The 23,362-nt window shown below is 37.8% G+C and overlaps 1 protein-coding gene across 1 annotated transcript in view; it reads right to left on the bottom strand.

Moving 5' to 3' along the window:
• Positions 1 to 23,362, bottom strand: part of FYB1 (FYN binding protein 1) — a 46,206-nt gene that overhangs the window by 5,675 nt on the left and 17,169 nt on the right. The window contains exons 2-15 of the mRNA XM_080362434.1: positions 19,075 to 19,255; positions 17,250 to 17,299; positions 16,110 to 16,129; positions 15,198 to 15,244; positions 13,748 to 13,865; positions 11,961 to 12,117; positions 9,724 to 9,868; positions 6,982 to 7,010; positions 5,767 to 5,836; positions 5,085 to 5,225; positions 4,368 to 4,399; positions 2,740 to 2,848; positions 1,020 to 1,125; positions 533 to 695 (exon numbers count right to left, since the gene is read on the bottom strand). Of these exons, the coding sequence (XP_080218560.1) occupies positions 533 to 695; positions 1,020 to 1,125; positions 2,740 to 2,848; positions 4,368 to 4,399; positions 5,085 to 5,225; positions 5,767 to 5,836; positions 6,982 to 7,010; positions 9,724 to 9,868; positions 11,961 to 12,117; positions 13,748 to 13,865; positions 15,198 to 15,244; positions 16,110 to 16,129; positions 17,250 to 17,299; positions 19,075 to 19,255 (1,368 nt within the window). The remainder of the gene's footprint in view (positions 1 to 532; positions 696 to 1,019; positions 1,126 to 2,739; positions 2,849 to 4,367; positions 4,400 to 5,084; positions 5,226 to 5,766; positions 5,837 to 6,981; positions 7,011 to 9,723; positions 9,869 to 11,960; positions 12,118 to 13,747; positions 13,866 to 15,197; positions 15,245 to 16,109; positions 16,130 to 17,249; positions 17,300 to 19,074; positions 19,256 to 23,362) is intronic.

Here is a 23,362-nt window from a genome sequence, read left to right as displayed (position 1 = left end):
AAACCCTGGCCAAGGGTTTTAAAGAAACACTGAAAGGCCTTGTGCAGCTCCCAAAGCAAGCAGGCAATAAGGACATATGCTTTGGGTCATCTAGGGGCAGAGGAGATGACTCCTAAGCAGTTTCCTCCCAAGCCTGTTGAAAAGATTAAGCTGCGTCTCTGGCAATCCAAATAATATTGGTATTGATTTTCCCTTGGCTGCAATCAATGGGCAAATGCTGCCCAGAGGTGCAGCAAGGATTTTACTTTTACTAGATTCTGTGGTGCATCATAGCTATACTCTTTTTGGCAAACAAAAGGAGACAGACATAACAAAAACATCTGCTGATCTTAGTTGGTGCAAAGCAAGATTTATGTAACTAGGCTTTCCTTTTTCTCACATTTGCTATCTCTTGTCTACTTGAGTTTTAATTTTTTTAAGACAAGCCACTCTTAAAACACAATAATAGAATAACAATCTACATCTTGTCAACCACCAGAGAAGGAAAAACACAAGTGTTAAGCTCTACTTTAATACGACAGGAGTTGCTTACATTTTCCTTCTTCGTTCCTGCACAGGACCTTGGTATCATCTGTACTTTCTATAATTTCAAGAGACTGCCCTGGTTTAACCTCTAAATCTTTAGATCCCCATCTTCTTTGGGGCAAGTCCTGGACTGTGGTGGTAGAGTAAAGAACTTTAATTTCACCTTCAAACTGCAAAAATAAAATGGATACTGGTTAAAACCCACCAATGCAAATCTAACAATCATGCATTTTTGGACCAATATGTTCCCATTTATTACTATTTTTTTTTTTAAATTAGACAAATAATTGTTTATGCTATGTATTGTGTGCCCATGCTTGCCATTTGGACTTACAAATGCTCATATCACTATTTTTACAGGTAGTAATACTTTAACTATCCAAGGCAAAAGAATGGATTATTTACAAATTGGGGCATACAAATTATGGGAGACCATACAGATATTTTAGTCTTTATATTTTATGTGAACTAAAGTTAATTTGAACAAAACTTACTTTGAACTTTCTTCTGAACTCTTTCTCTTCTCTTTCTATCTTTTTAAGCTTTTGTGCATCTTTTTCACCTGATTTATGGTTTCCAGGGCTTGCTGATTTTGATGACCTATAACAAGAATTTCCAGATAAAAAAAAATTATGAACATGTCTGAGGTATTGATGACCTTTCCAGTAATTTTAGTGAAAATGCATTTGCCTTCACGTGCCTTTAGTATGTTTTTGTTGCTCTACAAAACTAATAGGATAAGACAATACAGATTTGATTTCAAATTAAAGAAAAAGCTGGGATTGTCTTTTTGTCTACTTGTCTCTTTTAATGAGTACAGATGTTAACGTATCTATCACATAAGTGAATATGGAAAATTATTTGAAGTATCTAGCTGTTACAAGCAACAAGAACATTGCATCTACCAAAAACAGTTTAGGTAAATGATAACCATCACTTTAGAATCTCTAGGTAAGGTGCAATTTTTGTAAAGTCTCTGTATCTTTGAGCAATAGACTGAATAACACATGTGCCACTGTGGAGGCAGCAGGAATGTCTTAGCCTTTCATACAGTAGCTGTGTGAGTCCTGTGTGTACGTAGAAATCCTTGTACACCAGGGAATCTGCATTATATGACCTATTTTGAGTCTGTTGTTTTTTATACATCCCGATACTGTTGACTTGTGTCAATAAGCATGGAAGGGTTTCACACTCAAATTCCCCCTCCTGATGATGTACCTATAATAGGAATTTAAAGTCTGACTCTACTTTTCATAGCGTCATAGAATCATAGAATGGTTTGGGTTGGAAGGGACCCTAAAGATTATCTAGCTCCAACCCCCCTGCCATGGGCAGGGACACCTTCCACTAGACCAGGTTACTCAAAGCCCCATCCTTGAACACTTCCAGGGATGGGACATCCACAGCTTCTTTGCACAGCCTGTTCCTGTACCTCACCACCTTCATGATGAAGAATTTCTTCCTTACATCTAATCTAAATCTACCTTCTTTCAGTTACCAGTGCCCACTATTTACTTACTTACTTTTTAATGCTTCCTGATCTCTGTAGGACTTGTGGATGACAGTTTCACTGATGATGAATGTGTGTGTGTGTGAACTAACCTAGATTTAAATTAGGCTATACAGTTCAAAGAGCTCTCTCTCCGTTTTAGTACCTTCAGACTAGATTGTTGTAGGGCACTCTGTAGCTCCACCTGAGTGGAGTTGGTGACAACAGAATGTGACATGCTGCTGTCATCTTCACAGATGCATCTATGTTTATAACACATCTGTGCTCCAGAGATGGGTGTAACTTCCTGGTCCAGGGATAAAAGTTTTCCAAGTTGTACTTTACATCTCCAGATGTGTTTCCTAGTCATGACACAGGGCACTATCTCCTTTTCTCTTAAAATACTGTAGCAACTGACGTACTAACAGTCCTCAAATTTTGACAGGAAGAGGACTGCATGCAGAGAATCTGCAATGAAGTACCCTTAGGCCATGCATTCATTTCTACCTCTTGTCCATCAGGGACTGAACTTATTGAAATTAAAACCATGCTTGTTTGTTTTATAGTCTCATTATTATTTCAGTCTGAAATGGAAAGGATAATCCAACTGCTATTGTCAATAGCAGGGTTAGGAGAGCTACAAAACCTCATACCATCAAAGCAAACATATGTTAGTAGCAATCTACATATAGTAAATACTTTGAAAATGTGTCACAATATATTACAGATTTCTAATCAAGGAGGTAATTCCCGTTTTCACTTGCTTGTGTTCAGGCGGGGGAGGAGGGAAGTCTGAAGAATCCACATCGTCATAAACATCACTGTCTCCACAATCTGAAACAACATTTTTTAAAAGAATGGAAAATTATTTTGCGATCCTTGAGTAGTGAATACATTGGGTTAGAATCTATGGCAGTGTAGCTAAATTGACAAGAAATTGCAATAAGTACTGTAGCCATTTAATCATCTGTAGTAACTATGGATTGTCTGTCTGTTTTGCACAATCTACTGGCAAAACAAACACCAGCCAAAATTTTCAGAATAAGACTCCTTATTAATAATAATTGGTATTCACTGATATTTTAATCTTCTTAGGCCAAAGCAAGTTTTAGCACATGTTGGCTAATGCAATAGCCTTTAATCTTCATTTTATTTAATCCATTTCCCACTGTGTTGCATCAGAGTTTATTTTTTGGGTTTGATGTTAATGTACACTCAGGTATGTCTGCAGCACCCTGGTCAATGCAAGGTTACTGAGAAGTGGAAATACTTCATATGTATGTTAGTTTTTAGTACATCTTGCAATGCCAAAGCAGTGAAAATAATTCTTACCTGAAGAGTATACTTTGAGTCACATATTTATATAGAGAAAAAATTAGTTCAACTCATCAGATCAGTGGCTAGAAACATCACAGTAGCTGATAAAAGATTTAGAACTTGGTTCAGGCAAGAGCCTCAAAAGTTGTAAGAACTTACTTTCTATTCCATGGCTGAGCTGATATTTATGAGTATATGTTATCTTCTATGTTATCACTGCAAGTGATAAGTGTAACAACAAGCATAGGATCATAAAATCATAGAATGTTTGCATTGGCATGGGTAGGGACACCTTCCACTAGACCAGGTTGCTCAAAGTCCCATCCAACCTGATCTTGTCCACAGCTTCTCTGGTCAGTCTGTTCCAGTGCCTCATCACCCTCATGGTGAAGAATTTCTTCCTTATACCTAATCTAAATCAGCTCTCTTTCAGTTTATAGCCATTACCCCTCATCCTGTCACTACATGCCCTTGTAAGAAGTCCCTCTGCAGCTTTCTTGTGGGTGCCCTTTAGCTACTGGAAGGCTGATATAAGGTCTCATCAGAGCCTTCTTTTCTTCAGGCTGAACAACCCCAACTCTCTCAGCCTTTCCTCTCAAGACAGGTGTTCCTCTGATCGTCTTCATGGCCTCATCTGAACTCCCTCCAATAGGCCCACATCCTTCTTATTTTGCGTGCCCTGGAGCTGAATGCAGTACTGCAGGTGGGTCTCATGAGAAGAACTCTCTTTTTACTTTTCTAGTCTTGCACAAAGTGTTTCTTTCCAGGTGTATCTCTTTATATTCCAAATGTCAAATAAAATGAACTGGTGGAAATCTCATAGCAAAATTATTACTCGTAAAAAACACATACTTTTTTGTAGGGAGCTTGTTGTGTATATGTATCTCCTGTCTGTAGCCAAATCAGTCACAACATTTGAAATTTGTTTGCTGGAACTTCTTTAGATATATTTTTATGACTAACATGATAGAAAGTAATGTATACAGACAAAAAGATTGGCATCAATATGGAGACTGAACAATAGGCTCCTAATTACCTTTTCCAAACTGCTTTGTTGAAAGAGACACGCTGGGGGGGAAAAAAAAAAAAAAGAAAAAATGCTCCTTAAGTATTTATATTACATTAATAGTCTATTGCATCATTTAAGTAATATAAAAATCTTGCAGTGCAGAGGCTCTAAGTAATCTCCAGACATTTGGAAGCTCAGCTGACACCAACAATACTCACAGACTAAATATATTTTTTCCACTGAATCAGAGTAGACTGGTTCAGAAATTAATGGGAGACGATGGTGGTAAAAACACCAGTTGCTGATCTAATCTCCAGGCAGGAGGGGTAGAAGAGAATATTTGTGTTTTTCTGTTTGGTGTATTATTCTTAAAATTTGGATTAATAGGACTAGATTTACCAACTTATCTCAGCTGCATTGTACTGGTGAGCAAAGTACATTTTAACTGAGGATGCAGCAAACCTATATAACCAAAGTGGCACAAAGATGATGGAGTATTTCCATGATTTTCACTATTATTTTTTTTGGTATATTTTAATTACCTGATTTATGCAACAAATACAGCTTGTTCAGAGAGTAAGTGCAGGTGAAAAGAAAGGAGGTCAGGGTTTTGCAGAAAAGTATCATCCTAAGCTGCAATTTGATGCATGATTCATTATGCTGCTGTCAGAATGTTAGTAGCATGTGATCAATGGTTTATTAGAATTAGTTAATGTGCACTGTGATTTTCTGGCAGACTCTTACAACAAATCTCCATCATCTTCTGCCCCATTGACTTTAGTTGTTTTTTCTCGTACGCTTTTCTTTCTGTCATCTTTGACCTTTAGTCTCTTCAAGATTCCCCAGGACCAGATATTTTTCTTATCTTCATCCTGTGATACAGACCTTTGGAGTATGCATGCAATTATCACAATGTAAAATGTACATTATTTTTAAAAGGTCGAGTTTAAATTCTCCATTGATGCACATAATTCTCGTTAATGCCAACAATGTATACACCACAAGGTGAGGGTGCTTACCTAAATGCTAAAGTAGAAAATGTTTGTGTTAGGTAATTTGTAGATATTGAGATAGATTTGTAGGTATGGGTATTAATCTAATGGCTTGCTGTTTTCATATTGTTATTCAGCAAACTAACATTTTAGTTTATTATTTTCATTTCAGGGCTATTTTGTCCAGTTGGGAATTTGAGCATTTCCATGATTGCAGCTGCTTTTGCGGATGTACCAAAATTAATTACTGAACAAAACTTCTCCAAAAGACCAAAGAACCCATTTTTTTGGCTTCTTGAGTCCATCCGGATGAATATGCACTTGCTGATCACCCTAATTCTTGCTAATTATTGTGCTTAATTCAAAAATACTAAAAAATGACATGAAAAGACTCTGTTAAAGAAGGAAATTATTTAAATTATATAAAAACATACCTGGTTACAGCATCCTCATCATCAATCCCATCATAAATTTCTTGATCAGAAGGAGGAGGTGGGAATATCTCTTTAACAGATCAAACAGTGAATTAATGTATTTACATTTAATGCTGCTGAATAGGGTATTAATTATTGGCCTCATAAATAACAGGTATGCGTGCAGTTTGTTCAATATTTTTGCTAGGGGACTCTTTCTGAAAACCAGAACAGCCTATTTATTAAAACAGTGATTTAGACTTAACTCAGTTGGAATAGCAATTAAATGTAGCTCTGCTCATCACAATAGTATGACTACTGAAAAAAAGTGCATTTACTCTGTATTCAATGAAATTCTGAATGGCCAATTTTGGCTCAGTCATTATGATGACTGATGGCTTTTAAATTTTTGTGTGTGGCTTGAGTGATGATTGAATATGTCAGACCAACACTCAGCAAATAACATTGTATGTTCATCCACAGAAGCCAGAGGCAAGTGCAATGTAAGCTCCTCATTTTTTCTCAGTTCTGACCTTTAAGCCCCACCTCCTCCAGTGCAGGGTTAGCTCGGTTTCCAATTCTAGCCACTGGTCAGAGTAGTCACTGAAACCTGTACTTAGCTGGCAGCAGCTTCATTCAGCACTGCCAGTGGATGTTTCTGCCATGACTAGTATCTAAACCCTAAGCTGAGAAGATGAGCTGTGCTCTTGTGATCAACAGGGAATGCTGCATAAATACATATGCTACCAAAGGGGAAACTGAGTTTGAATGTGCGTTCTTGACAGTGTGAAACCGCTGCAGTCATACTGGTTAGGACTCCAAGGTACTGCTGAAACTGAAGTTCCTCTTAATTCTGTCAGCAAAATGCAGCTTTAATTGGTAGTGTTACTGGATATTTCAGAACTGGATTTCTCTTGCACAAAACCTCTTGGTCATGTTAATATTTTGCCAATTATATCTGTGCTGTGTTGTGGGATAATTTACATTAACATGTAAAAAAATAAAGTTTTGTCATCTGCTGGCATGCTTTTGATTGACAGTATATGAAGACAAAACTTTTGTCTTACCCAAGTTCCCACAGGTCGAGAGAAAGTTAATTTGCCCACTATACTTCCTTGTTTGTTGCCTGTTAGCTAACATTTAGCACACTTATGGATAATTACTGCATTATTTGGAAGCTGCAGAGGTTTGGATTTGAAGGTAAGCAGTGAAAAAAAGAGTATAGGTAGAACTTACTTCCAGCTCCACTTTGACCTTCACTCTGACTGGAAAAGCAAACAAGAGATGTTTTAGAGAAAAACAGTCATCCTTTAGAAAAAGAAAATACCATGATCATCCATCACTTTTGTAGCTCTGACTTCTAAATCTTTTGGCGTTGGTACTTGTCTACATTGCTAGCTGAGCAGTACCAATTCTGCACTGAAACCTCAGGCACATGCTTATGTTCCATATGGGCAACAACTAAATCTGCCTGATCTTCTTTTCTCTCTGCTTTCACCATCTTCACACCAATTTCATATGGGCAAATGGTGATTGCATCCCCACTAATGCTAAAGAAAATGTGTTGTCAAATTCTTAAGTGAACTACCCCTCAGATGAGGAGAGATTAACTTTCAATAGATTCAGGTGAAGCAGGATTTTTTTTTTTTCTTGGAAATAATTCATTATAAATCAGAAAAGAGTATTTTAAAATATCATTCACAGTAATTCAAAGGGTTATAAGAGAGAAGGAGAGAGGGTCATTAATACTACCTTTAGTTAATGTAAAAACAGGACAGTCTTTTATAAGTAAAGCTATGAAGCAAATTCTCTCTGCATAAATCAACACAGATATTTCAAGCCAATGAAGGTTCACATTTTCATACAAGCAGAACATTTGGTCCTAATTGTTCATTGTTGTTAGCAATTTACAATAAAATGTCATTTTCAAGAAAGCAAACATGTTTACAGCTATAACAATTTACTATATTTATAATATATTTTATATTCATGTTGATATCTTTAAAATAGAGTACAAAATATGACTTAAGATCATAGGATAATTCATGTTGGAAGGGATCTCAGAAAATCATGTAGTCACACTTGGTGGGAATAAAAATATAATCTGACTGAACAGTAGAGATTGCATCCACACACTTTACATTCCTCCTGTATGAGAGGATTTTCTTGAGATGAAATGGTAAACAAATGAATTTATTGCTCAACTACTGTTCATTAGGTGATGCTTAAAACCTCTAACTGAATGTTTCTAACATTTCAAGAATTTCGTATTAGCCCAGTGTTCTAACAGTAATAGAAAAAAACCTGATAGATTCACAGTAGCTGAGATTATTTCCAGGTCACTTAAACTTGTACATCAAAACAAGGTATTTGTTAAACTCTTGTGCCAAGAAATTCTGAAATACAACAGCCCTAGTCAGTTATTAATTTTGGAATATTAACAATACTACTGATAATGAGATAATATTATTTAGTCAAGAGGCTTTTTTAGTACAGCACTCTCACAGTGGTTTCAAAACATGTTGATGTATATCAGACTTTCCAACAATTCATGCTCATGAACTGAAGAGAATGCTATTAATCACTAGAGAAGATAAAAATGTCAAAATACAGCTTAAAGGATTTAATGAATCTGAGCCATTCATTCATCCTTCCAAGTTCCTTACACTGTTATTTCAGTATGCAACAGTGTAAGTATTCTTTTTCCTTTTGAATTCAATACATTTTCTAAATTCCTTGCATTGAGGTAATTAATTGTAATGCTTGCCTTAGTGAAAAGGATTGGCCAAGGATACTTCTGCAGTGAAGTAGCTGATGCTCAGATTACCTCAAACCTCGAAGAATTAAAGCAACTCTCGTGGCTAGGTTATGATGCTATGAGACCAGTGTGCAGGGAGGGAAATTGATATTGAGCAATCTGGAAAAATATCACATGCAAAACTCTATTGGCTGCTTAAAGAATTCCAGCCTGAAGGCAGATCTTTCCAAGTGCTGTTTCTGGAGCTCATGGGCATGTTCTACCAGCTGAGGATCAGCTGCACCCATCAGCCAGCCAGCTGCATTCCCTTTATTCCAGCCAGGCCCCTAAGCTAAGTTGCTGGGAAGCAGTAAAGTAGGTCTAATGGCAGAGTGTTTCAAGGCTGTTGTTCTACACATTGAAATCCTCTACACTCATATGCAGATCTCTAATCTGAATCCTGGGTTATGTGTCTCTGCACATCAGGGCATGTAATGGAGAATAGGCACTGATTTGTTGCATCATGTGACAGAAACAGACTTCTGTGTGGGGTCGAGTAACAGCAGTATCCCATCACAGTGGGTCATGTGGTCACCTTCACTTTTGTCACAAGATCACTAGGAAATTTCCATGCCAGCTAGTCTGATACGCTGCTGAAGACGGCACCTCTCTAGCTGCAGATCTATTTGATGTGAAAAATATGGCGCATACAGTAGAAAGCCTGCAATGTAGTGCTGCGTTGCAAGTACATATGAGGCTGTGCCACAGAGAAGCTTCTGATGAAGTCAAAACAAGTATAGCTCATATCCATCTCATGGGTGGTCAGGAGTTTCCCAGTGCAATGAATGTTTCCGTTGCTTTTAGAGACTTTTATTCTTACATCTTATAAAAGGCAGTATGTGACTTGAAATGACAGAAAAACAGAGGAAGAGAAAATAATTGTACTTCCTACAGGTGATTTGTAATCCTGCATGTTTTGCATTTTGTTCTCTTTTGAACTGCAACACTCTAGGTCCTCTTCCAATAGTATGGATTCCTCCTGAATATGAGCGCTTATGGATGCTGGATTCCAGAATCCATTCTTATTCCTCTGACTACTTCAGTTTGAATACCTCAGTTATACATTTATGACATAAATGGCTGTTTTTTCATGGCAAGACACTGCTTTGTTGTAAAATTCACCCTGTCTAAGCTGACTGGGTTGAATAATTGTTTCTTTTTCATTTATTCCGTATACATACCTGCTTATACTGTCCTGGTCTCCAACATCATCATAAACTTCTTGGTCACTCTCTGGATGTTTCACAGCAGTCCTGAAAGATGGTTGTTGCTTTCTTCTTAAAGAATCATAATCAATTTCCACCATGGTTGTTTTAATGTATCCATCTAAGTGAATGAAACCATATAATTAGGCAGAGATAGTTTTAAAGCTTATGGTAAGGGAATGAGTTTAACAGAAGGTCCAGAATCAGTGGTTGAATTGTTTTATATGATCTTTGAAAAATATCTACACAAATAGAAATCTCAAATACGTCTTGGATCTCCTCCCAAGCTTGCCTCAGCTGATGTCAAGTTAACCTCACCTTTATTTGCTTCTCAACTACAGAAGAAGAATTTTCTGTGTATATTCCAGGAATTATGGGGCAAGTTCCCATTTGTGGCTAACCCTGAGACTACTGCAGTCTTGTGACATATTTTAAGGCAGTCCACGACATAAAGACTCTGACAGGTCATTAGGAGAAAGAGACATTTTTTTTGCATTGATTATACTTCAGGTTGGTAGGCATGCTGCAGCTGTGGTGCTATCCTCTTGTTCCTGGATCTTTGTTAAAAAGATGTGGTTATACCATGGGTGAAATGGTTCAGGAGAAAACTGTAGCAGAGCAGATGGCTTGAGTTTGGGAACTCTGCCTCTGCTGAGGGGCATTTTAGGCAGGCATGCTGCCTGTACAGAAGAGACCATGAGGGGATTTTCTTGACATTAAAAAAATGCTTATGCATTTCTTGAAGATGGAAAAGCTGCCACTCCACTGCTTCTGAGTGAACCCAGTTTTTAGTGTGCTTCCCCTCAAATCTGTAATCTTTTTTTTTTCTTTTATTTAAATGATCAGAATAGATTTCCCTCTGTTGTTTAGTCTTCTTCACAGACCATTATTGGCCTGCAAACACTGAAGGCTGAAGCACTGGTGAAATAAAGTGGGCTATAACATTGTCACTTGTCAGTGAGAAGCCTTATATAGCTTGCAGTTTTTATGAAGCAAGAATCGCTTTATGGAAAGTAAATTAACTAAAGAAAATACCCATCTCCCAGCCCTCATCAAGATTTGTTCTCCTATATACAAAATGATCCATGCAAAAGTCTTATTTACAAAACTTCAAAGGATCACAGAATAGCTGATATTGGAACTTACCTCTTGAGATCACCTTGGCCAATCCCTCTACCCAAACAGGATCTGCTAGAGCAGGTTGCCCAGGACCATGTGCCATCAGATTTTGAAGGACTTTATGGATGGTGACTCTGCCACCTCTTTGGGCAACCTGTTCCCTTGCATGGTCAGCCTCACAGTAAAAAAGTGTTTTCTGACACTCAGACAGAATTTCATGTGTTTTGGTCTGTGCCTGTTGCCTCTTGCACTGTCTCTGGGCACCATTAGAAAAAGCCTGGCTCCATCTTCTTTCCACCATCCCATCAGATATTTGTGAAGATCCCCCCTTGAGCCTTTCCTTCACCAGGCTGAACAGTTCCAGCTCTCTCAGCCTCTCTTCATATGAGACACACTCCAGTTCCTTAATGTCTTTTTACGTCCAGTAGTACAAAATGCTCAGCTGATATTGTCTAGTTCTATATGTGTGAACTGTCTTACTGAACTTATTGTCATTTTCATCTCTTTAAAAATCAAGCAAGTGATTTTCATTATTTTATGGATCAATCTTTTAATGTCTTTGCTATAACCCAAGATCATTAACCTCTTACCATACTCCAGATCTACTGATGAAGTTTACAGAATCAGAGACACATCTTGGATTTCAGACAAAATAAAATCTAGAAATCAGTTAGAAACTTTCCATAGAAGTAGGAACAAGACCAACACTGAAACCAGGACCTAAATATTCTTTGCTTCTATTTTGGGAACACCCGTGGTATTTTTAATGCAGAGACATGAAAAAACATGATCCTTGTTAATTGCATGGAGGCAAGTTCTGATGCTATTTGAAGGCCGACAAGGAATTACCTCTCAATAGGTTCATAAAGATCCAAAGATATTGTTCCTGACTTATTTTAGTGTCTATATATATTACATTATGTTGTACAATAACTTCTTACTATGATCTAAGCCTTACATGCCAGCTAAGGACAGGAAGGTGAGTTGTGGTAATTATCTACTTCAGTGGCCAGTGACTCAGCCTTGGTAAGGCTCACATGTTTGCTGTCATACAGTGAAAACATTCAGGAGCACAGTGAAGAAACAGAACTCACAACATCCTTTTATCCTGCCCAGCCACTTTCCTTCCGGGTTGTCTGTAAGGCGAATTATTTCAATTTCATCCCCCTGTTTGACAGTCAGCTCATTCTTCCCTCCCTTGTGGTCAACACGAGCTCGTGCCTGATGAAGGACTTGGATGGATCCCGCTAACTGCAGAGAAGAAGCAACAAAAGAAAACACAGATGTGGAAAAATTGAGTTATTTCTGGAACATTCAGACAAAAGAAAAAAATAACAGTAATTATGATTATTTGTTTAATTGACGTTTAAAATAGTCTAGGCAAATAAACAGAAAGGCATCACTCCTGTCCACAATTACCCAGTTTAAATTAACAATCTGGAATGAAAAGAGAGAGCAATGGCATAGCAGTGGAGCAGCCGAAGGAGTGATGGACAAAATCACAGAAATACAAAGACTAAAACCAACAGGCTAACCTACTGAGCCTTTCTCAGGTTCACAGAACACACACATCTTTAATACCAGTGGGCAGCTCTACGCATTTCCAGAAGAACTACTCATATGAGTAGATGTGCATTAGCATAAATAAGTCTACCACATAATATTCTGTGTTTGGAATTCTACTCTATAAATGATTCTACAAGTACTCACAAGAGACGATCACATTGTTTACTGGAATTCAGGATTATCTTTGTGAGATGTGCTATGGAGAAACTACATTGTATTTTGTTATTTGTTGCTTTAAGATATATGTGATCTTGCAGAGGTGGGTGTCTGTTGACAATTATAAATGGGCTCAGGTGGTGAAGAGATGGCAAAAAAAATATGTACTGAAGTGTATTTGTTTGCATTTAAGAATAATAGCATACTTTACTGGCCACAAGAGAGCAGTCTGCTGTCTGAAAGCACTCAGTGCACTAATGTGTAGACTTCACAGAAGAGATTTGAAAAACAGGGACTGACAAATGCCAGCTAACCCAATATTATTAACTATTAGCATTTTCCTTTAATATTTGCTTGTCAACTTGTGTCAGTCTCCACAGCAGATCAAGGGCACAATGTGAGAAAATCACCATGGCTTTACTATGCACAGAGCATGATAGGAAGAAAAAGCTGCCAACTATGTAGGGAAGGAAACACAGTGTAGCACTGTAAACAGGCATTTGTTACCAGAAAATGACCAGCAGATTTGTAAACTGTGGTAGCATGCTGACCAACAGCTATATAAAAATGATATAAACCATAAAGACTTGTATCATAATTTAGCCCCTAGACTTTGATGGTGACTGTTGCTCCTCCACACATTCTATATTCCCTTCTTCCTCATTAGACCTGAAATCCCTTTAGATCCCATTAGACCAAGACAAGGACAACATGTGGCGATATAATGTTGAAATCTCTTAAGGGCTGGACACTGTTGTATCTACCTCCAGTGAAGCAAACAACACTAAGTATATGGGATCCAATTACCACTTCTATTAACAGCTTTTGTTGCTGTTCTAGTGATGTAGATGCTTTTCAAACAGAAAAGTGAAAGGAAAAGTTTTTAAGGACTTTTTACACAGACGGAACACAAGAAGGGAAATTAACAAAAACTACATTAGGGCTGAAAAAAGGTCTTTGCCCTCAGTGGAGAATCTGATGTCAAGCACATGCCAAACATAAAAAGGTGGCTTAAAACTTTATTCAGCATTTATTCAGGTACTTGAACTACCTACCAAACAAATATTTTTGTAGCCAGCTGAAAAGTGTATTTAGGACTCAGCAATGCTAAGTAATGCTTCTTACATGTCTTTGGCCAGATTACAAAACAAAACCTTACTTTGAATTTCTTCCTTATTTCCAACTCTTTCTTTTCTTTTTCCTTTTGTTCTTTCTTCTCTTGGTCCATTCTTTTCTTTTCTTCCTTGTCCCGCCTCTTCTCTTTTTTCCTTGATGATCTGAAAGTGCATTGCCAGGACTAAGTGTAGCAGTGAAACAAATCTCACTAGAGTTTTCTTACCCAAGGCTAACAAATAACAATATGTGATAGAAGAGGCTTCTCCAAGTGAAATCAAAGCTACAGATTCTAAACCCTAGTGTGGCTGCAACAGGTAGTATAAACAGCCCTTTCTTTTATATAATTTGAAGTGGCTACCCTCAAGAGGACAGAATGCCAGAAAAGTTTATCTGGTGGTAAGAGACTGGCTCTACATGTGCATGTCCAAATATCTCTGAGTTAATTTTGGCAAGCAAGCTTGGAAGCTGATGGCAGTCTAGGTGTCGTGGCACTGGCTGCAGCAGTTAAATATTTACCCAGGCCATCAGTGGTTGATGCTGTCTGAACTGAAGCCTGAGCTACACTGGACTGTGGTTTTAAACCAAACTGCAATGTATTCCAGCAGTCTGTACAAGTGACAGTTTTCTGCACTGCATCATAAATGTGCCTATCATGCCAGGGTACATTGCCAGCTGTGCCTCATGCACTGGATGGTACTGAGATCTGGGCCCTGAGATTTAATTAGGACTGCAGCTATACCTATGCCATTTGCTGCCAATGGTTTGCTTGAAAACCTGCTTTACAAACCCTATGGAACTAAGTGGGGATCCCTACTCTTCCTTTTTTTTTTTTTACTTTTGCTGAACTGATATGTTGCAATTTTATTAAAAAAAAAGACTGAGGATCAATTGGTTTGTTTGCATAGTTTTTAACTGATCTTTTTTCAAATGGAATTCAACAATGTACTTTTGCTGAAAGTCATTCTACAACTGAAACAAAGTATTTTTTGTATAAGTACTTTAGACTGTTGCTTATTCCAAGAGAATTAGAGCTTTTTTTGGCTATTGTCATATATACATGTGAATCACATACATTTAGATATTAGCAGAGCAAGAGACTCCTCACAGTAAAGGGAAAATTCAGTAGAAATCTTATTCTGGCTCTGTAGTTATACTTGGAGACTCAGGCCATAAGAATTGTAAATCCAGCTTTTCATATAAGTTCTAAGTACATTTATGTAGAAATCAAGAAGAACAACCATAACAGAAGATCTATCTGGATTTCTGTTAGTTCAGTAAGCCCATGATTTTATTGCAGGAGTTTTTTCCAGCTCAGGGCATAGCAGATCTAAACAGGAAAGAACCTGTGAACCTGACTTTCTCTAGGTGAAATGAATGAACACAATAATGCCTAGCAGAGGCTGCAGTAGAATCACACTTTTATGCCAGATGAAGTATGTTATCAAGCTTTTAGTAATAAAGATACAGCAGTTAATGGAATATAAAATTACTACCTGATGTCATTAATGTCTTCATACATCTCTCCATCACTTTCTTGACCCTACAGGAAAAAATGAGTTTTCAAGGGCCTAGATACATTTGGAAAAACATGAAGAAAATGGACCTGCTATGTAAGCTTAATGCAAACTATATAAAAACATTTACAGAAATATGTAAATACAAATTAACTTAGTATTCCTAAACCAAGTTACTACAGTATTCAAAATAACTTGTTTTGTTTGTTTGTTTGTTTGTTTGTGTGTTTGTTGTTGTTGTTGTTTGTTTGTTTTGTTTTGTTCTTTTTCCTAACTGGTTTCACAACACCACAACCATAAATTCCTGAATTGTTATGACCACACTAGCACATAGTTTAATCCAAAGTGGATGTATTAATTGCAATGTTAGTCCCGGGAAGCCTTTATCTGTGTTGATGATTGCACTGCCATGGTGAAGTGCCAGGGTTAGAAGCAGTTAAACTGGAATGCTAGTGATCTAAATGGCACTCAGATTATGGTCCTAGAGACTGTGTTACTCCTGGTATGGCCAGGTAGTCAAAGACACTGATACAAACCTGTGCTTAACCAAAACAAGTGGTTTATTACAAGAATAGAACAAGGCCCTTGTTTCTGGAAATTTTCAATTAAATGAAATGTCAGTGGATATAGAAGGGGTGTTTGTGTGTTTTTTTTTTTTTTCTTGTTTGTTTTAAATTATTTTTCGGTGTCTATCCAGCTCTGATAATTAGATGCAGTTTGGTCTGCTTACTTAGTTTTATTTCTGTCCTTTACAATAGTAAGTGCTTCTACAATTTGCTGTCAATATACTGGATTCATTCTGAAATTAATTTTCTAATGAATTGAAGGGATTTTATTAAATTTGTAAGTATGTGCTAAAAGGAGAGGTTTATCATGGAGGATAACACTTACCCCCTCTGTATTTCTATGACCTGCATGATAAAAAACAGAGACAGGACATTTATCTTTTTCTGTACAGAAAACAATTAATTCTAGTGTTAACTAATTACAAAGTGCTAACAATACTGGAGATATCAACTAGAAATATGTTCAGGCTCCTGGCTTTTAATGAGGGTATGAACACAAAAATCAGAGATTGACAGGTTATTTTTGCAGTACAGGATACACTAGAAACATCTACAAAATAGCATGTTCAACATATATTTTTAAAAAGCAGGAAAATTGTTTTAAAGATTCCTTAGTGACATTGATGAATTTACTTATGTTATTTGTTTACAAAAATGCCTTTTTACAAAAGTAAAAGAAAGTCATGGTTAAAAACCTGATAAATCCAAACAGACCTCAACTTTCTTGCGCCAACCCTACAGCTGAATAAGAAGGCCAAAGGCTCTTTTGCTGAGCCAGGTTCTACCCTGGTCTGCAGGAGAAGAAACTCAGTGAATCTCCTGCTTCCTCCTTACCCCGCAGGTGGTTAGGTAACAAAAGAGCTTGGGCTCAGTTTCAGCTCCACAGCACACATTGCTTTGTGGCAGGGATGGCTAGCACTAAGCGAAGCATGCTGTGCCTGGCACAGACCGAGTCCTCCTGAGGAGAGATCAGAAGGCAGATTGAAATTCTTTGTGTCACAATCTGCTTCTCTGGCTGCTCCTGGTACAACATAATGACTCGCTGCCTCTTATTGAAAGCAGAGCACAAAGCGACATTAAAAGAACGGTCAACAATTTTTTTTTTTTTTTTTTTTTTTTTACTCAAATATAAAACAAAGCCTGCTTTACTAGAGCCCACAACTTTAACTCTATAAGTGCAGCATTCATTTTGGTTCAGATTTCGAAATCTGGTAATTTATGTTTCCAGTATATTGCTAACAGGAAAAAAGTGGCGGAGAGGGGAAATATTTAAAGCATTTCCTGAGAGTCTAGCATATTCATTATGGAACAGGTATGAGATAACCACTTTCACCCATACAATTGCAAAACCCTCATAATTAATTACACAAGTCACTCATCAATACAATATGTTTTTGCTTATCTATAAATACACTATGCTTACAGCTTCATATACCTGCTATTAATTAAAATGTATGCATCTTACCCTGTGAAACAAATTCAACATCATCATAATTTTCTTCATTGTCTGGATTTCTGTAAATACGAAAAAGTGGACGTGAAACCTATGAAGATGGTTTTGTGATTGCATTTTTGTTCACCATTGTTTTGGTGCTTTTTTCCCTAGGTATTTTATACAAGGACTGGATAATCTCTTGGGCCCTATATGATACTTAAGTACCCATGAGATTCTCTAAATTGTTTTTCCTGACTGTGGCTTGTTTTTTCACATGGAGACACATTGATCCTGAGTATAAAAGGATAAAAGAAGCCAAAGGTGCTCAGATAGCATGGAAGAAAGTGTGGTGTGAAAAATAAAATAGGTAGATCAGCTGACTGGCTGAAAAGAATCTGTTGGACTTTTTAATCATCTTCGCAGGTACAAGCTTCTTACACAATGCACAAGCAGAATGCCAGACTTTTGCTCAATGTTAAATATAGCTCTAAGACTAGCTCCTTCACTTGTAGGGCCTGAAGTCTAAGTAAGGGACAAGAGAAACGATGATATAACGTTAGGCCAGCTAAAAGTTCTCTGATGTTGTTAGATTTAAAAGTGCTGTCAAACTGAGAAGCAAGAAACTGAGAATGTAACTAATAATACATCAGGGACTTTTAACTATATAATACCTTATAAGAGCTGAAAGAGAACTAGGACTGACAGTCATCATCAATAAGAGTAATCAAAGAAAGGACTTGAAAGCAGAATGTGATGTTTTAAAATCGGCTTGGTGGAGAAAGCACCGAGACAGAAAAGAAAGAAAATGTGTCAGGACGCAGGCATGCATTTTCAGCAGAAGGGAGAGTCCAGAGGACACAGAGGAATGAGAGAGCAGAAGGAAAATTGGCAGGTAAATTTCATGGGTCCATGAAGGCAAAGAGGGCACACTTGTCTCCCAAGCATTTGGCAAGAAGGTATCCAGGAAGGCTTCTGCCAGCACTCGGTGCTGCAGCCAGGAGACGTGGTGGTGATGGCAGCTTCCTGGGGCCGTCCAGCCCCGTGGAGGACAATTCTCACAGCCGGGACACAGCAGCATGAGGCTGATGTTGTCACAGCACCTCTATCGACACACAAGTGTGCATGCTGACACACACCTCTCTAATGCCTAATATATTTTCCCTAGCTGCTGTTTACTGCTATTTGCAGCAACTGCTGACCAGAGAGCAGCTCATTATTCATTTGCAGCTTGTTTCCAGTCAGTTTTGACAGTAAACCCCAGTGCTTTTAGCTCTTTATCACTATGAGGTTCCCCTGTTTTACGCCGCTCTTCAAAGAAGGGTGAAAAAAGGGGCCCCATATGCAGAAGAGACTTCTCAGTGTTATCGCAACAGGCCATGACGTGGCTTCTGCAGCAGTTTCACAACTACACTGAGCTCAGTACCTCTGGCTTGCAAAGCTGCTTCTTGGAGTATAGACTGATAGACCTGACCCTTCTGGCCCTGTACCCCTAGAAAAATGCAGGGGAGAGTTTCGGTTATTGATAAAACTGATTTCCTACCTGTGCATGCATTCTTTGAACCCTTTTGGAGTAAAGAACCCAGCTGGGTGTCTGTTCCCTCCCCCCTCCACTTACCAATAGGGCAGAAAAAAGTGTTGTTATAGATAAGACATTTTAGGGAAACAACCGAACAGATGGAAGGTTTGAGTTAAAATTAATTCCAAATAGGCCGAGGACAGGGTACGACAAGGAAAGTGGGGTGGGACCTCACTCCCCCAGAAACATGGGACCCCTGCAGCCTTAGTCTGCTGGTTCATGAGCAAAGTAATTGGCAGAAAAAGGTGGGAAAAAATGTGGGTGTTTACATTCACTTACGTTGTTTCAGAGCTGGGCTTGATGTTCCGGGGTGGCAGGCTGGGAGCTGATAGGGACTGCAGAGATGGGTGAGAGGCTGGTGGAGGAGGTGGAAACTGGGTGGCACAGTGTGGTGGAGGTACAGGTGGGGAGAGAGCTGCTGAGGAGGGTGCTGTCTGTTTTGAACCTTCATCTTTAGGGCCTGAAAAAAGCAGAACAAACTGTATTTATCTAGTAAACAGCTGAGAAAGAAGCTTTAGTGTTTACATGAAGAATTAGGATAAAATATCAGTACTGCACATACCCCAGAGCAAATATATTTTGTTCAACCTGCCTCTTAGATATATTTAGTGCCTTATCTTACCAGACTAGAGAGACACTGTCTAGAAGAATGTATTGTTTATAGAAGGCCTTGAAAAAGTCTTTGCTAAGGCATGAACAAGACAAAAAACCTCACCAGTTCATCCAATATATAAACTCGTGTGCTTTAAAACTAAATTATCATTTGATTCTACAATTTGCTTGAATAGAGCAGCGGCAGTTTCACGTGAGCTCTGATACAGTCTTGCTGGAGTTTTCCTTGCTCAGAGACAGAGTTTCGAGGGAAGGGGTAAGAGAAGAAAAGACATTTTGGCATACAGGTCCCTGTGCATCCTCAAATACCTTCGTAACTTAAGTTGTGAAAGGCTGGACTTAATTTTTTAACAAGCCTATACTAGAAAAGTGGCAGTTTGAGAAGCTGCAAAGTAGCTACACCCTCAACAAACAGGTGCAACCTTAAGAACATGATAACACAATGCACCAGGCACAGAAGCCGTAGTTACGTGAGTGGGCTGCTGTGCATCTGTGCTGCTGAATTCATGTTCCGTGTACAAGCCACAGCCAAACCGTAGTAACCATTGCTTTGAGAGTTCACTCTGAGAGAAGTTATTCAAAGCAACCAAATGAAATCGCTGTTTGGATGCGATGATGTCAAACCTAGAATTTTATTTCAAGTATCGTAAGTGGATTAAAAGCTACCAAGAAAGAATTGTCCCCAGTTGTCTGGAGGGAAGTCCGAAAAAATCTAAGGAAGAGGAGAGCAGAAGGAAAAAGCAAATTCACCGTTCAGTTAAAACCAACTACAACTGAAAAAAGCCCTCTTGTCTTCTAGAAATTTTCTTCAAGTTCATACCTGTATGGTAGGGATCTTGTCAACAAAATCTTGTCAAGAAAAACAAACTTTCACTACATCGGAATAAAGTGACTTAGACACAGAACAATGACAAATACTTAGCAATGCTTAATATCAAGACTAAAAGTTAGAAAAAATTGCTGAAAGGGCTTTCTTTAGCTTCTTAGGAGTCTGAAATTCTGACCTTGGGATAGGCAGGAGAAGGGGAATTGGTAACTATTAGAAGGACCCCAATCAAAGCAAAATTACCAAGTCTTGGCAGTTTTTCAGTTTACTAACAAAGAACTCAAAAATTTCTGTATAAATTTGGCTTCATGGCTGATTGGAGCAACTTGTCAACATACATGCCAACAACAGTGCATTTGAAACCTGTTAAGTTCCTCCATTACTTGAACAACAGTGAAAGTCACAGTGCTCCTGATTTCACAGGTGAAACCTGTTGCTTTTATTAAGGAACTTTAATCTTGCAAAAGCAGACCCTTACAATTTATGATGTGCCAATATTAAAGTTGTATGGTATCACAAATCTTTTTATTTGCATATCTTTTCATCACTTTATTCAAAAATATAACCCTAAAGTGAAATAATCCTTTCACTTTGTATTGAGAAGGTTACAGCAGGGTTAATGTGTGCCAGCTGCAGAGAGCCCAAAGGAGAAGAGAGAGAATTATTAGAGGTCTAGAAAACATGAATTCCTGGAGATATTCAACAAATGGTGATTGTGTAGAAAAGTATGATAAGACTGAGGTAGAAAAAAAAATAAATACCTAAGTCTGGCAAAGAAGAAAGGGATTTTTTTTTTTTATTTCCATGGTGGAGTAGGCAAGAAATAATGTGCTTAAAGGCCAACATGATTTGTTAGAAGGCATAGTCTAATAATGTGGAATTTCCATGGTTTGATGTCCATATTGAAAAAGCAGGAAAAACTGATGACAGGAGCAAGTTCTTGTTGTTCTTACCCTACATATAAGGGTGGAACAAGCAACTTCTTTATGTTCCGTCCAATTCAATGACAACATCCTCTGTTTGTTGTCATGTATTTTATAAGGCAACACATTTATAATACTTGCCCTTATATTTGGCTAAAACTTGTCTTCCAGAAAGGTGACACACTTGTTTGAAGACGAGAGAAAGAATGTACCACTACAGAGTTTGTTTGGTTAAGTTTGCTCACTGATAAAATCTGCATCTTATTGTTTTCTAAGTTCATCACGCTTCAGGTTCTATTACTTTTATTTCCATCTTTGCTTACTAGATCGAAAGCCTTTTTATAACCACTGTTTTCTACCCATAAGGTATTGATACCAGTGAATGTAACCATTAACCTTTTAAATATCATCTCAGAGCATTTTTTGTTTTCCATCTAGCAATTAATTTGTAGCTATTTCTGTAATCTCTCTAATCTTTACTGAATTTTAAAAAATCTGGCACTGGAACTCTACACAGCATACACTTGTCTGCTGCATGTGGTGATGACAATTACAAGTCATTCTTCATTTGGCCATATCTCTACTGATCCCATCCAGAAGTTTTCAATATTTTCTCTGATCATTGTCCATTCTCCTGTTTTGGAAGCGCAGACACCTGAATATCGAGCTAAGGCCAATTAGCAAAGAGCTTTTATTCAAAAACTTTATAACTATACGTAGATTCCTTAAGGGTAAAACTCCAACAATGTAAGGTTACAGGCTAACAACAATTATATATTAGACTTTTCTGTCACATCATTGTTTTTACTCAGCTGTAGAATTGTTTATGATGTCTAGATTTTTTTCCCAAGGCATTACACTACTTTCACAGGTGTGATTTACATTTCTTCATTCTACATGTATGCGAGCACTTGAATAAAGGAAACCTTTTGTTTAAACGGGCCAAGATTAGACATGATTGTGCTCCTGTTGTATTTGAGTCTTTCTGGACTATGTGTTCACATTTAACTCTTCACAGTCTTTATTAATCCACAGATTTTGTCAGCTATAATCTCTTACTGTTCTAGAATCCACAACAAAGATAGCACTGACAATCTAAACATGTGTCTGCAGCTGAATCATTTTAAGCAGATTCTACCAAAGAAAGCATCCAGAAAGTTTTGTTTTGTTTTAGTTTTTTCCCCACAAAAGCAATGTTAATTGATATCTCATTTTTTTTGTGTGTGTTTTAAAAGGGAATTCTATATCAGTTTTTCCATGGTTATATTTATGTTGCCCTGACACAGTGTTGTGTACATGCACATCATGCATACATGAATTATGTCGTCATACAGTGTTACTTCTTTGTGATTAGTTTGTAGGACTAAATTAAAAATTCTGCCTAAGTGTCTGTGCATCATACTTCTTCCATCCAATGTCTCTTGAAAGCTGAATCCAGGCAATAGGAAACTGAGCCAGGAAAGGATACCACATGCATTTTAGACTAAGTGCTTATTTTTAAGTATAAGAGCTGAACAACCTGTCCCTTTTAACTTGTACACATTGTTAGAATCTAACAATAACTAAATGATCATCATATTAATGGAAACACTGCTTTTTTGTTTTCTAACTGTTAGAACTGACTCTTTCCTGTCTTTAGAGTTGCAATTACCTACACTTACACTTACTGAGACTGATGTGAGTGTAAACTGTTTTAGTTCTGATACTGAAAATAAGGGGATGAGCTGGGTAGGAAGGTGACATTCAGTATGAAAGAGCTGTTATTATCAGGCCTGTAGAGCCAAAGCTATCATGTTTCGGCAGTGTTTTGTTTCCTGTTTTTTCATTTTGACTCCAGTTCAATTTTTTTATGTCTCTGAAGTACTTAGTACTCTGAGGAGATGGAAAGGCTCTGTGCTGGTAGTGGAACAAAAGTCAGCTCCAGATACTCAGAAAAAGAATTAAACTGAAACTACACCCTGACTTTGCATGCACCCAAGGCACTCTCATCACAGGAAACTATGTTAAGGACCACTGTATGGTGGCTTTGACCACTACAACCTTAGTTTCCAAATAGCCCCATCTGTCTTCTTGGGACTCTCAGCTTTTTCACTATGCCACCCTGAGGAAACAGATGCAGAAACTGAAGCCCTTCACGAAGAAATGAAATAACGGATGAAAAGGAATTAGTTCCTCAAAACCTCTGCAGCTGTACAGTGGCTAAGAG

The sequence above is a fragment of the Nesoenas mayeri genome (assembly GCF_963082525.1).
Source record: "Nesoenas mayeri genome assembly, chromosome: Z".
Classification (NCBI taxonomy): Eukaryota; Metazoa; Chordata; class Aves; order Columbiformes; family Columbidae; genus Nesoenas; species Nesoenas mayeri.
Note: the sequence above shows the minus strand (reverse complement) of the source record. Positions and strands in the feature narration are given on the sequence as shown.